The sequence below is a fragment of the Cariama cristata genome, unplaced genomic scaffold (genome assembly GCF_000690535.1).
Source record: "Cariama cristata isolate BGI_N322 unplaced genomic scaffold, ASM69053v1 scaffold15193, whole genome shotgun sequence".
Lineage (NCBI taxonomy): Eukaryota > Metazoa > Chordata > Aves > Cariamiformes > Cariamidae > Cariama > Cariama cristata.
This window is the reverse complement of record NW_009607936.1, coordinates 45,062-57,743: the sequence shown is the minus strand read 5'-3', so window position 1 is coordinate 57,743 and position 12,682 is coordinate 45,062. Positions and strand designations below refer to the sequence as shown.

The window sequence follows — 12,682 nt, the reverse complement described above, 5'->3', positions numbered from 1 at the left end:
TGTATTATCTGTATCTGAGAACTCATCATCGTAACTTGAAATTGTTAAGTGCTCACATTCATTTAATGTATTTCATAAGCATCATATCAGATTAACCAACTATAAGGTATGGTGGCAATCTGAGCTAAGCAAATTGTTTCAATTTCTCCTTTTCATCATCTTGACATACACTTCTTTTTTAAATTTGGAGGAAGTTTTACAAAGATACTTTCTTTCAATTTACATTTTTTAAGTTGCCACAAATTATTAGACAATAATTACTTAAAAGACAAAAGATTGTCAAGCTTGCATTACATTCTACACACAGAGTTCAAGTCTAAACTATAAGCCTTGTGAATGGACAGACACAAGAAGTTTATTTACTACAGGAACCCTTTTTATTTCCTTTCCTCGGTAGTGTGCATTTAATGACTTTCAAAACATCACAAACTGGACAAACAATAACATAACACCAGCTGCACTGTGAGAAAAAAGGAAGATATTGATCAAAGTGGCATTGAGCAGGGAAATGCCACTTTCCTTCACCCTTCTGTATCAAGAAGAGAAAACACAAGACAAACAACAGGAAGAAAAAAAACCAATCCCAAACCCTAAACAGAGGCTGAAGTCTGGGAAGTGAACTATAGGAGAGCTATCTGGCGGGGGTGGGGGTGGGGAAATAAAAATATTCATAGATGTAGTGTCCCTTGTGACAGAGCAACAGAGGTCTGGAGAATCCTTAATCAGAATATAGCTGAAAGGCTACTAATGTTTATCTTAATAGGTAGCAGGAGATTTCATTTCATACTACTCCTGATTTATATCCATACAGTCCCTTTTGAAACACAAATACAGGCTTGCCTAGTAAAATTAACAACTCAAGGATGTTACATATAAATGTTAAGCTACAGCAAATATTAACTATACCTACAAGTACATACACATAGGTTTAGATTCACTACTGTGAGCTGTATGAATGAAATCTGATTTTTTATTTTGATTTTTTAAAGAGTCAGTATTATTGCTTACCATAAAAAAAATTAAGAACTTGCAAAGTAACAAACAAAAATAGTGAAATTCTAAAGCTAATGAAAACTATTACTATTGGTGAGCAAGATGGGATAAAACAAGGTTTAAACTTGAACTGCAATATTAAACTACTTTTAAGTTTGGGGGGTTTTTTTAAGTGGAATTTACAGAAATGCATCACTTCACTGGAAGCATACAGAGGGTTTTTTTTCCCCATTTGCAAGCTAGCTATTAATAACTTTATAATTAAAGCTAAGCCTTCTTTCCTGTCAATTTCCAAGGCAATTCCTTGGCATTTATTTTATTGATGTCTTCAAATTATTTTGACTTCTATACCAGCATTAAATTCCTCTTATTTCCTTTAAAAGCATCTTTGAAAAGAACAATGAGAAGAGTTAATAACTTATTAGGTATGTAGCTTCTAAACAAATGCTTTAACTTGAGAATATCACTCAAGTGTCTTCTACACCACCTTGTTTTTTCCTTTTTAAAAAAATGGGTAGTATTTATAGTAAGGAACTAAGTTACATTTAACTCCAAAATGATTCAATTTGATTCTTAACTTTCCTCACATTTCTGGCCAGAATTTTGAATGATATATCCTGTCATTAGTATTTGAACAGCATTACCCAACTAAAATAATACACTCTTGAAATGTTAGTAGTTTCTGCTGAAAATATTAATATCTGAGACATTGACTTATGTGTAAATAATTCCTCCTTTTTTCATTGAAATTGAGTGAACATGACTTCCCTTTTCCTCATGTATTTTTAGCCCATTAACTCTTGATAGTATACCAGGTAAGGATTTTGTCATTAATATGTAGGAATTATCTACAACATCTAGAAACAGTTTTGAAATAACTACTTGTAAAAAGCAAACAAGTGCACTCACATAGCAACTTCTGAATAGAGCTAGAAACAAAAGGTGCTCATTTGGTGGAGAGGACAGTCTTCAGGTTTGCCCCAAAAATACAGACAGAAAAAAAAAAAAGCAGTAATGGACTTGCAGCCTTCCTCACGTCTGTGTATATAAACAGCCTGAGTGCTTTAAACTTCCATCTAGTTTTCAAGATGAGCTATGTTCCGAGTTCCACTGAAGGCTGCACATATTATAACTTACTGTCTTTGTGCACAAACTTAATTCTTTCATGTGTGCACTCAAGCGATTCCCACTTGACTCAATACAAGATAAAACACTACAATAAAACATTAAAAAATTATTTTAGGTTTTGATTACATAATCATGAACATTAACGGAAACCAGAAATTGTATCTGTGTATATATAATGTCTTAGTAATTGTTAGCCACATTATGTCTTTCTGGGTCCTTCTCAGTCCCAGTCCACTCCCAGGGCTGTGCAGATAGGGGAGTTCCCATGTGCTACATCTCAGCACGGGAGGAAATCGGAGCATGTGGGCCATTCTTTCAAAAGGCTACGGCAACAGGGACAGATGCAGCACTTTACTGTTTGCAGAGGGAAGAGAAGTAAGCTGTTTGCTGCCTCCTCAGCTGTTCGGTTCTTTCTTGGAAGAGCTCCTGACCACTGGATTTGGCCTATGAGCTGCCAGTTGAGTGCTCATGTTATTTAGGTCTTTAATACACAAGCATCACTAGTATCAAAGTATCTACCTCCATGTGGATTTGGCCTATGAGCTGCCAGTTGAGTCCTCATGTTATTTAGGGCTTTAATACACAAGCATCACTAGAATCAAAGTATCTACCTCCATCTTTTATTTCTGCTACATGCTACAATTACGAAGAGCAAATTTATGACTTTCCTATTGTTTTGAACCAAATTTTGAAGATTAACACCATCAGAAAAAAAAAAAAATCTCCCTTTAACAATGACAATCATCAGCATCCTTGAAATGACAAAAAATGTCCCTGAAAGCCTATGGGAAAACACATAAAGACAGACACTGCTACAATGGTAAAACCTTAAAATCAATGCTAAAGTGCTACACAAATGTGTAAGAGTCAATACTGAACAATTCAGCTTAAATACTGAGAAGAGGCAGAGCAAAAGAATTCTGAACTAAGACTCGTGTATCACCCTTAACATGCTGTTTGCAGCACTTTTAATGTTTAGGCATACACACCAAAGTAGACACAGTGGGAGCTAAATTGTGTACTACCTGCATAACTTTATCCCAAACAGCTTATGAACGATGCTCAGTATAGAGTTGCCTACAATCTGGAACCTTCTGACCAAAGTCATCTATGCAGCAAAGCTAAATTTAATAAGGCTGAATAACTATAAGTAAGGCTTAACACCAAAGGAAGACTTACCTCAGTTTTATTTTAACATATTTCTTTGCAATTAGAATTAATATTTACAGCTTAATTTCATATATCTCTCATTCTGTAAATTTTTGGGCTAGTTCATTTACAGTCATAATGAGGACATCTAAATGACTAATATCTTACTCCAGACATTCAGAATTATCGAATTTGTTTTTTTTAGATTTGCTCACTTACAAGGTGTTCGTCAATCCTACATTTAAAAGAAGTCCTCTATCCAACCTTACTTCTGACAAGTGACAACTAACAATGATTTAGGAAGAGATAATTTGGTCAAAGAGTCCTTTAAAGTATACCCATATAAGTGATTAATACATATACGTTAATTTAAAACTGAGCATGAATACCTGGAAAACTTTCTAGAAGTGTATTATACTCAAAGTTTTTCATTCAACTGTCTATATCCAGTTGTTTGTTATCTCCAAGTTTCAGTCTTTACTGTTATTTATCACCAATGTCAGAGAGATACTGTATTTCCAACTTTACCATTACTTTTACCAGTGAAAAACATTCCCTTTGAATAAAAGCATACCTGAAAAAAATGCTTCCTTAGATTACATGTTTGCAATGCAAGATGCCAATTAAAATCTAATTTGGAAACAAGTGGTTAAACAAAATTTGTTTCATCTAATTAGGTGGGAGAAAGTAAGTGTTTATAGACTCACATGCAGTACTTACACTGTCAATGTTACCAGAGTCAATTTCAAACCAGCATGTGAAAAAATGAATACATTTAGATAAGATAGGAAGAAGACATGAACCAATTAATAACTACTGATAAAATCTGTTTACCTATTATTACCTAATACAGTCATAACTAGAGGGAAGAAAAATTCATGTATGTATCTAACCTGAAGAAAAATCTGTGGACTGGAATTCTAATGCGCAGGTTTAGACTCAAGTCAGAAGTTAAAAGAATTCATAATGGACAGATAAACACGTAAGAATCGACTGTGAATTCAGCATCTTCACCTGCTGGAATTTATTGAGTCTCTGGGTTCACATCCCTACCACACTTGCAACCCCAAGTTAGATTTCTTTTTTTTTTTTTGTTGCTGTTAAGTAATGTCTCCACGCTGTCAGAATATTATACACTTATTTGAAATCAAAAGGATATGGCAGGGGATGAAACAGTGGAGTCTTACAGCACTTCTGAAAATACTTGAAGCTGTTAATCATTTTCCTGACTTACTCACCTGAAAGGACAGTAACCCAACGTTATTCCTAATTATCATATCTTTATTTCAGTGTTTTGTAAGTATTTTTACAGATTTGATCTAAAAGTGCTTTCCTGAATTGTGATGAAAGCATATAATTGATTTTAATCCTATTTGTCCATTATCACATATCAGTATATTTTCAGATTAATAAAATGGTTTCTGCCTCCTTTAATTTCTTTAAGTTAGAGAGCAACTAGGAGCTAGGCTTCCTAGACTATAGCACAGATTGAGGTCAAGAGTTTACAAAAATGCTTTTATCATTTAATCACAGTAATCAATCACTGAAATTAGATCTGTAGATGTAGCATGAAAGGCTTCAGAAAGAAATAAATAGCTTGATCCAGAAGTGTTTAAAATCAATTAAATAGGTTTTCATTTTGGTTTGCTCTAATTCAAGAAGAGCTTTTAATTTAATTCCCACACTGTTTTAATTCTCTCCACTCTGTGACCCAGTTACACATTTTAAAAGGAAGTATTTGCTTAAGTCTCTCAGAAACAATGAATTAATATTACTCTGAAAGTGATATTTCATATGACTTTCATTCCCATCCCAAAGTATGAAGAGTCTGTTTCCATTACTTTTCTACAAATACTGGAAATATACGGTCTTAACATGCAATGCATTTCTTAATTTTTAGTTTACTTACTCTTTTTTTGCCAGACTTCCTCAGCGCTCTGAACTTCCCTTTTAATAACCTGTCAAATCATCTGTCAGTACCTTCAAAGTCCTTATGCCTTACTGTGTCACTCAACTTTGAAGTCAAGTTTGAAAATAACTTTAAGATGCACCCAAGTGAATAAACAAACAATTTCAGAAGCAAGTATCACAGTAATTCATTGCAACCAGACACAGGTAACTTCCTGGGCTTTAGAGGAGTGACTATTTACAAACTATTTAAATCTTTTACATAATATTACATTGCCATAATTATATACCAGCCAGAGGAGAGAGGCTCCTAAGAATCTTAAAAGATAAAATAACTTCAAATAAATTTCTTAACGCCATAAATCTTCACAAAGTCCTTCTGATGTGTAGTAGCTTTCAAGATACACACTAGTACAGCTAGTACAATAGTACAGCTCAAAACACGAGATTTTTGGGGCTTAAGTAAAAAACAAAGACAAGAACAACTTGACAGTTTAGATGTCATGGTACTTCTACAGAAAATGAAAGACTTTGGTTCTAGTCTGCTCTCTAGACTGTTGGCAGTCTTTATTCAGTGACTGCTGAACAGAAGATGCAAACTCTCAACTGCACAAGGCTATGGAGTAAAAAACCTGACATTCAGGGCCCGAGTCCTTTAACTTTGCCTATGTAAGTCCTGGGCAGTAAGTAGCAGCATCACCTCCATCTCCTCTGCCATATCTGAATATAAACAGCTGCTGTGCTAGTTATTTTAAGGCTCAGAGGTACAGAGACAGAGCTCAGCTGCTCACTGCCTTGTCTCTGAATCACATCACGTAGGCTGAATACAAGCACGTAGCTCTTCAAACTGGGTCATTTTTAGGTATGTGTCAGTATCTGAAAAACTCTAACACAAAAACGTCAGTGGGTGGCTCATGTTTAGGCAACCACTAGAGGATCTGATTTGACTTCTTTGACTTCAACATCTAAATTCTATCTATATACTGTTTTAAGCACTAAAGTGAGCTCCTCAGTTCTTTTCCTTACTGAATGTTAATTCAAACTATGAAACTGCACCCAAGCTCATCCAAAATACCATACAGAGGAAGATAATAAATACACCTGTAACAGAGACTTATTTTGCCTTGTAATGCACTAGTGCAAGTATTTGTCATAGATTCCAGTAAGGAAGATGGTGAGATTCCATGAGGTATTGATTAAAATACTTTTTACAAGCAATGACATGAGCAAGAAAAAGAGGACAGCATAGATAATCTTATATCTCTTCAGATGCTGGAAAACTCGAGTTGTGCAGCATCACACAGACCTCTAGTTGGGGCACAGCATGCTGCGCAAATCCTGTCTGCAGCGAGCTTCACTGGCATTATGGTCTCCAGAGCTCTTTTAAGTTTTTCTTAGAAGTAAACAAGTCTATTCATCATTTCTACTGTCAAGCAAAAGGATGTTCACATGAAAACATGCTGCTTCACTTCAAGGTAAAGACAAGGACACGCCAGTGGTATCATCACCAGGTGCCAAGTGAGAGCTGCCTACAGGCTTCTCCGTTACGATTAGCTGGCTAAGTTTATCCTGCAGCCAAGTGGTATGTGCAGAACAGCACAGGCGTGCACCTACTCAGGTCAACTGCTATGTGGATCACTAGCTCCTCAATGTACAACAGTCTCCCTGTAAACATCACTACATGCCCTCTCCCACCTAATACCAGATGGTATCAATACAAAAGTATTGGGAAAGCAAGCAATGAAGAAAAAAAAAACCATGGAGGAGAAAGATTACACTGACAAATTTAATAGGAAAGGTTAGAAGCTGCTTTTTTTTTTGGGTGCAGGGAGGAGTTGAACAATATAAAATCACTGGTAAGTTATTAGGTTTATCTAACATTCCTGGTTCTCAAAAGGGGCAAAATGCTATTGCATTTTTCAGCAGAATCACCAATCAGTGTTCATTCCATGTGACAGCACGGAACAGATTCCCCAACTCTCAGCAGCCTGGTGTTACTAGCCAACACTGAAAGCTGAAGTCAGGATTTTACAGATGATTTGGGAAAGGAAATGGAGACGTAATCGGCTTCTATGAGCCAGAAGGGGTGCCTGAAATGGTACTGTGTACTCCACTCCCTGGTGCAATTCCCCACCAGAAGTCACAGTTTGAGCCTATACAATTATGCATTCTGAATATACCATGTAAATACATACTTTTAAAAAGACAAACATTTAGCAGTGATCAAAAAATCTTGCTGACTTGATAAAATTAATGAATGTACTAAAATTAGTAATTTGTATGACCGATGATTAAACATGCATTTGATAGTCTTTATTCCCAGGTTTACATATACTCTACCTTCCAGATGTGTTCTTTAGAATAGCAAGAGCATCTGGGTAGCCATCCATATTGTAATCTCCAATATGAAGCGTAATTGGAAATGAAGCTTCTGTTGAAGATTTGTCTTTTTGATACGGTACAAAGCCCCAGAGTGTGTCTTTATTTCTGAAGTCTTGCAAGACTGGAATCCACTGTAAAATAAAACAAAAAAAGAACAGCTAGGTAAGAAAATAAATTTTATTTATTTAAACAACCTAATTCTATTTAGAACAGCAGACATTTCTTCACTGCATCAGGATTCTTTAACATTTACAAATTCTGAAAGAGGAAATAAGGATTCTTTCCTAACTCTGTCGCCAACTGAAAAAAATTAATTTGAAGTCTTTTCTATGCACCAAATTATTCCAGAACAGAAAAAAAATAGATAAGGTTGTAAGAATAAAGGACCTCTGTTTTGGAACATGTCCAGCGTATGGAGATATTCAGGAACAACTTCACTGAAATTCAGGCTTGCCTGGAATCTGTACTAATCCTTAAATGTAGGTAAGCCCAAACCATGGGGCTTGAAATCTTGAGTCCCTGTTTTTCCTGGAATTGCAAGCAATAGGCAGCATTAAAGCTGGAGGAGGGATGCACCCTCATTACATTTGTGGACACGACCAAACTGGGGGATACTACCAATATGCTTCAGGACAGGATGGCTACTCAGAGGAGACCTAGAAAGGCAAGAATGGGCAAACGGATCTCCTAACAATTGGCAAAGAAAGTCCTGCACAGGGAGTAAACCCCTGCAATGGTACAGGCTGGAGACTGACCAGCTGGGTAGCAGCTCTCCTAAAGAAGATGCATGGGGCCTGGTGAACAGTAAGCTAAAGCCAAGTGTGACAGCTATGACAGCAAAACAGCACACTGCACTGTTCACTGCTGTCTGCGCTCCTGCTGATTGAGGCAAGCGATTATTTCTTTTTATTCAGCACTTGTTAGTCTGCATCTGGATTCTGCGTCAAGTTTTGTGCCCCATGGTTCAAGAAAGATTTGAGAATATCGAGTGTGTTTAGAGAAGGGTCACTGAGATGGTCAGGTGTTGAATATTTACTCAAAGAACAGGCTGAGGGCACAGGGCTTATTCAGCCTGGAGAGCAGAAGATTTAGGAGGGGACATAATAGCAGCTTTCCAATACCTGCAAGGAGGTAACCAAGAAGATGGAGCCAGGCTCTCTACCGAGATACATGGCAGAAGAACAAGAAACAATGGTCACAGACTGACACAAGGGAGGTTCTGACCACAGATAAACAAACAAACAAACTAGGAAAGAGGCCCTGCAAAGCTGCAGAGTCTTTGTCCTTGGGGGTTTGACTGGACAAAGCTCTAAACAACATGGTCTGACTTGAGTGTTGCCCTGCTTAAAGCAGGAAGCTGACCTCCTAAGGTTCGTTTCAGCTTGAATGAATCTATTATTCACAGATATTTGAAGTTCTAGAGCTTCAATTCCCCTCCGATCTTCCCAGCAGCACCAGATACTGAACTGTTTGATAAGAAATTAAGATTACAATACCAAATTGAAAGTACAAAAGAAATGCAAGGTATAATTTCTCCAGGACAAAAAAATAGAATGTACCTGTGCCTACTTTCCACAGAGTGCTGCAGAGGTGCTAAATAGGAATTTATCTTAATTAAAATCAAAGTAATTTCACAAGTTGGTATGAAGCTGAAGTACCAGGGTTAATATTTCAATGTTACAGAAAAATTCAGTGCCACTTTTAAAGCCAGAAGTAATTTTATATGTCAACTAACTGACAATGCTTTCAAAAGGACAGAAGGTACCATCTTAAAGGATCACTATCACAAACATCAAAAGCACTTAACAGCATCTTAAATGTCTCTCATCCAAGCCTTAATTTAGCTATTTCAGGAACTAGAATAAGATCCTTGACAGCATCGCTTCCTGCTGTGGAGAGAGAGACTCCCTCACTAACACAATCCAGTAATTAACAACATTCCTGCCAATTCCTGCCACATGGCAATTGCATGGGACACTTGGACTGGTCCCTTGAGATGACATACAACCACAGGCATATTAGAGAAGCCCCCAAAATTATTACAAAAGTGCACTAAGGTGAACTTTGTTTGGATATCACAGATGGCTTAGAAGCCTGGAAGAGTTCTGCCAGACACTGCATATACTTAGTGCATGTCTGCCTGTGTAAGTGATGACATTTGAATTGCAGTGATGATCTACTGCACTCTTGATGAAAACTCAAAGTTGACTTTGACCCTCACCCCTGCCCCTCCCCAACATATGCATGCCGATTTGGTTACTGTTAGCTGCTGAAGGTTTGGAAAAACCGAAGAGAAAATAAGAAAAAGACTCTTAACCTGAGGGCATTTTTTCAAAGGGTTAGACTTCTTAGCACTTATTTGTCACACAGACGACAGATGAAACAATATTATTGCAAAATACTGTAATTTTGAAAAACACTGATTGAAATCAGAACCATGAAATATAATACAGTTTTTACTTTACATGGTATCATTCACACAGTCATTGCAATGAAATCCAATTATATCCATCATATACTTTCTAAATGTTCCCATGTATGGTAACACTATTTTAACAAAACAAAATTAAAAATTAATTTTTAGGCACAAATCTGAATTTGTGTTCTGTTTTTACTCTAGTCAAAGCGATTCAGAGAAAGCAATTTTACAATCGTAAAGGTCTACAATGAAATGCAGAGATATAAACAAATAGGTGAGCAAACCAGAAACATCACCACTGTGCATGCTACAGAGTAAGATTCATCCATCCCACTCAACCAGTTGTGGGACCTTTTATAACAGCAGTTGTAGAACATTTCAAAACCTCAGTCTTGTTCGATGTGTAACCAAAGCACATTCTAGCACCACACGTAACTTACTCTGACAGTTTAAATTCAGAGTAATCCACGTTTGCTGAATCCGATTCTGTATATCTCTACTATAAACAGCAGTATTGTGTAATGTAATGCAAGATTAATTGTTCATGTGCCTCAGGACATATATTTCAGTACATAAGGCAAAAAATGAAAATACGTTTGTCAATAATATAAATCTCCTACTTTCTGTGTATTTGATAATCCAGAGAATTACTTTAAGGTTCATAGTTGCTGTTACTATTTTAATAGGAGAAAGACTTAACCTAATTTTTTTTTTTCCTTTCACTCTAAGGTAGAAATAGGTGGGTATAACGAGGACACACAAAGCTATTTTTTGCAGTTTTCTGCTGATCATTTCATTTCTGTCACCTAGCTCTGACGAAAAAAGAGATTGAAGAATGGAATGAGTGTATGTAAAAGAAAATTGAAATGAATGCATAAAATTCAGTCAAAGAAATCAAAGACTTACTTCTTCCCTGTCTGTTAAATTGCATAGCACCACTAATACCATTACTTAAAACATTTATAGGTATTTTTACTCCTTCAATTACTGATTTTGTAAGCTAAAATAATAAAAATATCTTTACTTAAGTGCTTGAAAATTTGTTTTCAAACTCTTCAAAAATTTGTTTTTCAAAAAGTAGAAGAGAGAATGCTTTACTGCTCTATGAAAAGAGCATCTTTTTCATTTTGAAAAAGGTCTCAGGTACTTCAGAAAAAGTTAAAACTAGTTGCAGTTACCCTACTTAACCTGAAAAGGGCTCATTTCATTCAGAGTCCACATTCTTCTATACATTAGGAAAGGCACTTCTCTTGCTCTAAAGCCTGTTAGCAGGTCTTTGAGCCAAAACTGCGGGATTAACACATCTCAATTTTTAAACTATGGCCAGAAACCTATGAAGCATGAAAAATCCAGCCAGCCAGCTAACCACTTCCAGGCCACCTAACACAGGCAGGGAGCCAGCTGTGAGTCAGAAACCATTTGGAAATTGCTAGCCCATTCTTGGCCAATACCTTTTCTGGAAATGCCAGGGTTTCTCCTCCTTTCTATGACAAACACTACCCCATCCTATAGGAAGGTGAGTATCAAGAGTGGCCTGAAGGAACTGGCCACAGCAACAGAAGTCCTTTTCCTTGGAGGACCCCCTCTACTGTACACGTGCTTTGTAGTTTAGCTGCACATGAAAAATAAATCCCATAATTTCAGGATGCGTTAGGCTTTCAGTGTGTACAAAGGTCACTTGAACTCCATATACAGTTGAGCAGCCACTATTGCATAAAAATAAACTAAGTAAATTACCTATACGTTACACCATTAACTTATGGTGTTCAAAGCCTAGAAGACAACAATCAGCAACGTGCATTTAACAAGACAGAAAAAAGTAACCAAAGCAGTAAAAGTGATGTTTTTGATGCTGGAATGTGGCTCACAGCCCCATAGCTGCTTTGAAAAAGACCAGCAACTTAGAAATGGTAAGAGGGTCTTGTAGAATCCGAGATTTATGAAAACTACAGCAGCTGCAATCCCCCCATCCCCACCTTTAAACGGTTACAGAGGAAGAACTTCCAACACGGACCAACTGCAGTTGATAATCAATGCTGTCACGTACCTCTCTAGCCTAGAGAATGACACCACAAAGACCTGTGGTTTGCTGTAGGATGCACCGCTGTGTTCTACTTCAGAGCTGCTAGATTTATAAGAGGAATAAAGCTATAACCTTTCTATTGTACAGAGAAAGGTTATAAGAATCATCAACCCCAAAAAGAAACTCAAATGAAGTGACTGAAATAATACTGTTTGCCTCAGGAAACAAGTGAAAAATCATACTGAATACTTGGCAAATTTAAAAGAAAGATCAGTCATCTCTAAGAATATCACAATATCTAGAATTTCTACAATAAATAGTACCAGGGACTTTAAAACATCTTTCAGGGAGAACTTGGTCTAATTTTCAGAATCTAGATGAGAGATCTAAATCAGCTAGAAGATTAGTCTGTAGCTATTGCAGGTGAATTTAAAGAAGTCTGAGGTGTCCTAACACCTGCCACAATCTGAAACAGAGTATGGGATTCTACTTCAGATCTGACAGCAATTCTTCTGTTGCTATGGAAACATTCACATTCTTTTAAAATTTTACTAGGTCTGTATCTCCTTAAGTCACTCATACGTATTTTGTTGGTCTCTACTTTTGCTCCATCATCCAAAAGTAGAAAATTTATCTGAGATCTTTCTAGTACTTATAAAGATTAAATTATTAATAAATTA

General features: G+C 36.5%; 1 protein-coding gene across 1 annotated transcript in view; it reads right to left on the bottom strand.

Moving 5' to 3' along the window:
• Positions 1-12,682, bottom strand: part of ITFG1 (integrin alpha FG-GAP repeat containing 1) — a gene marked incomplete at its 5' end in the record, with an annotated part of 82,583 nt that overhangs the window by 28,390 nt on the left and 41,511 nt on the right. The window contains one exon of the mRNA XM_009696942.1: positions 7,519-7,691. Within this exon, the coding sequence (XP_009695244.1) occupies positions 7,519-7,691 (173 nt within the window). The remainder of the gene's footprint in view (positions 1-7,518; positions 7,692-12,682) is intronic.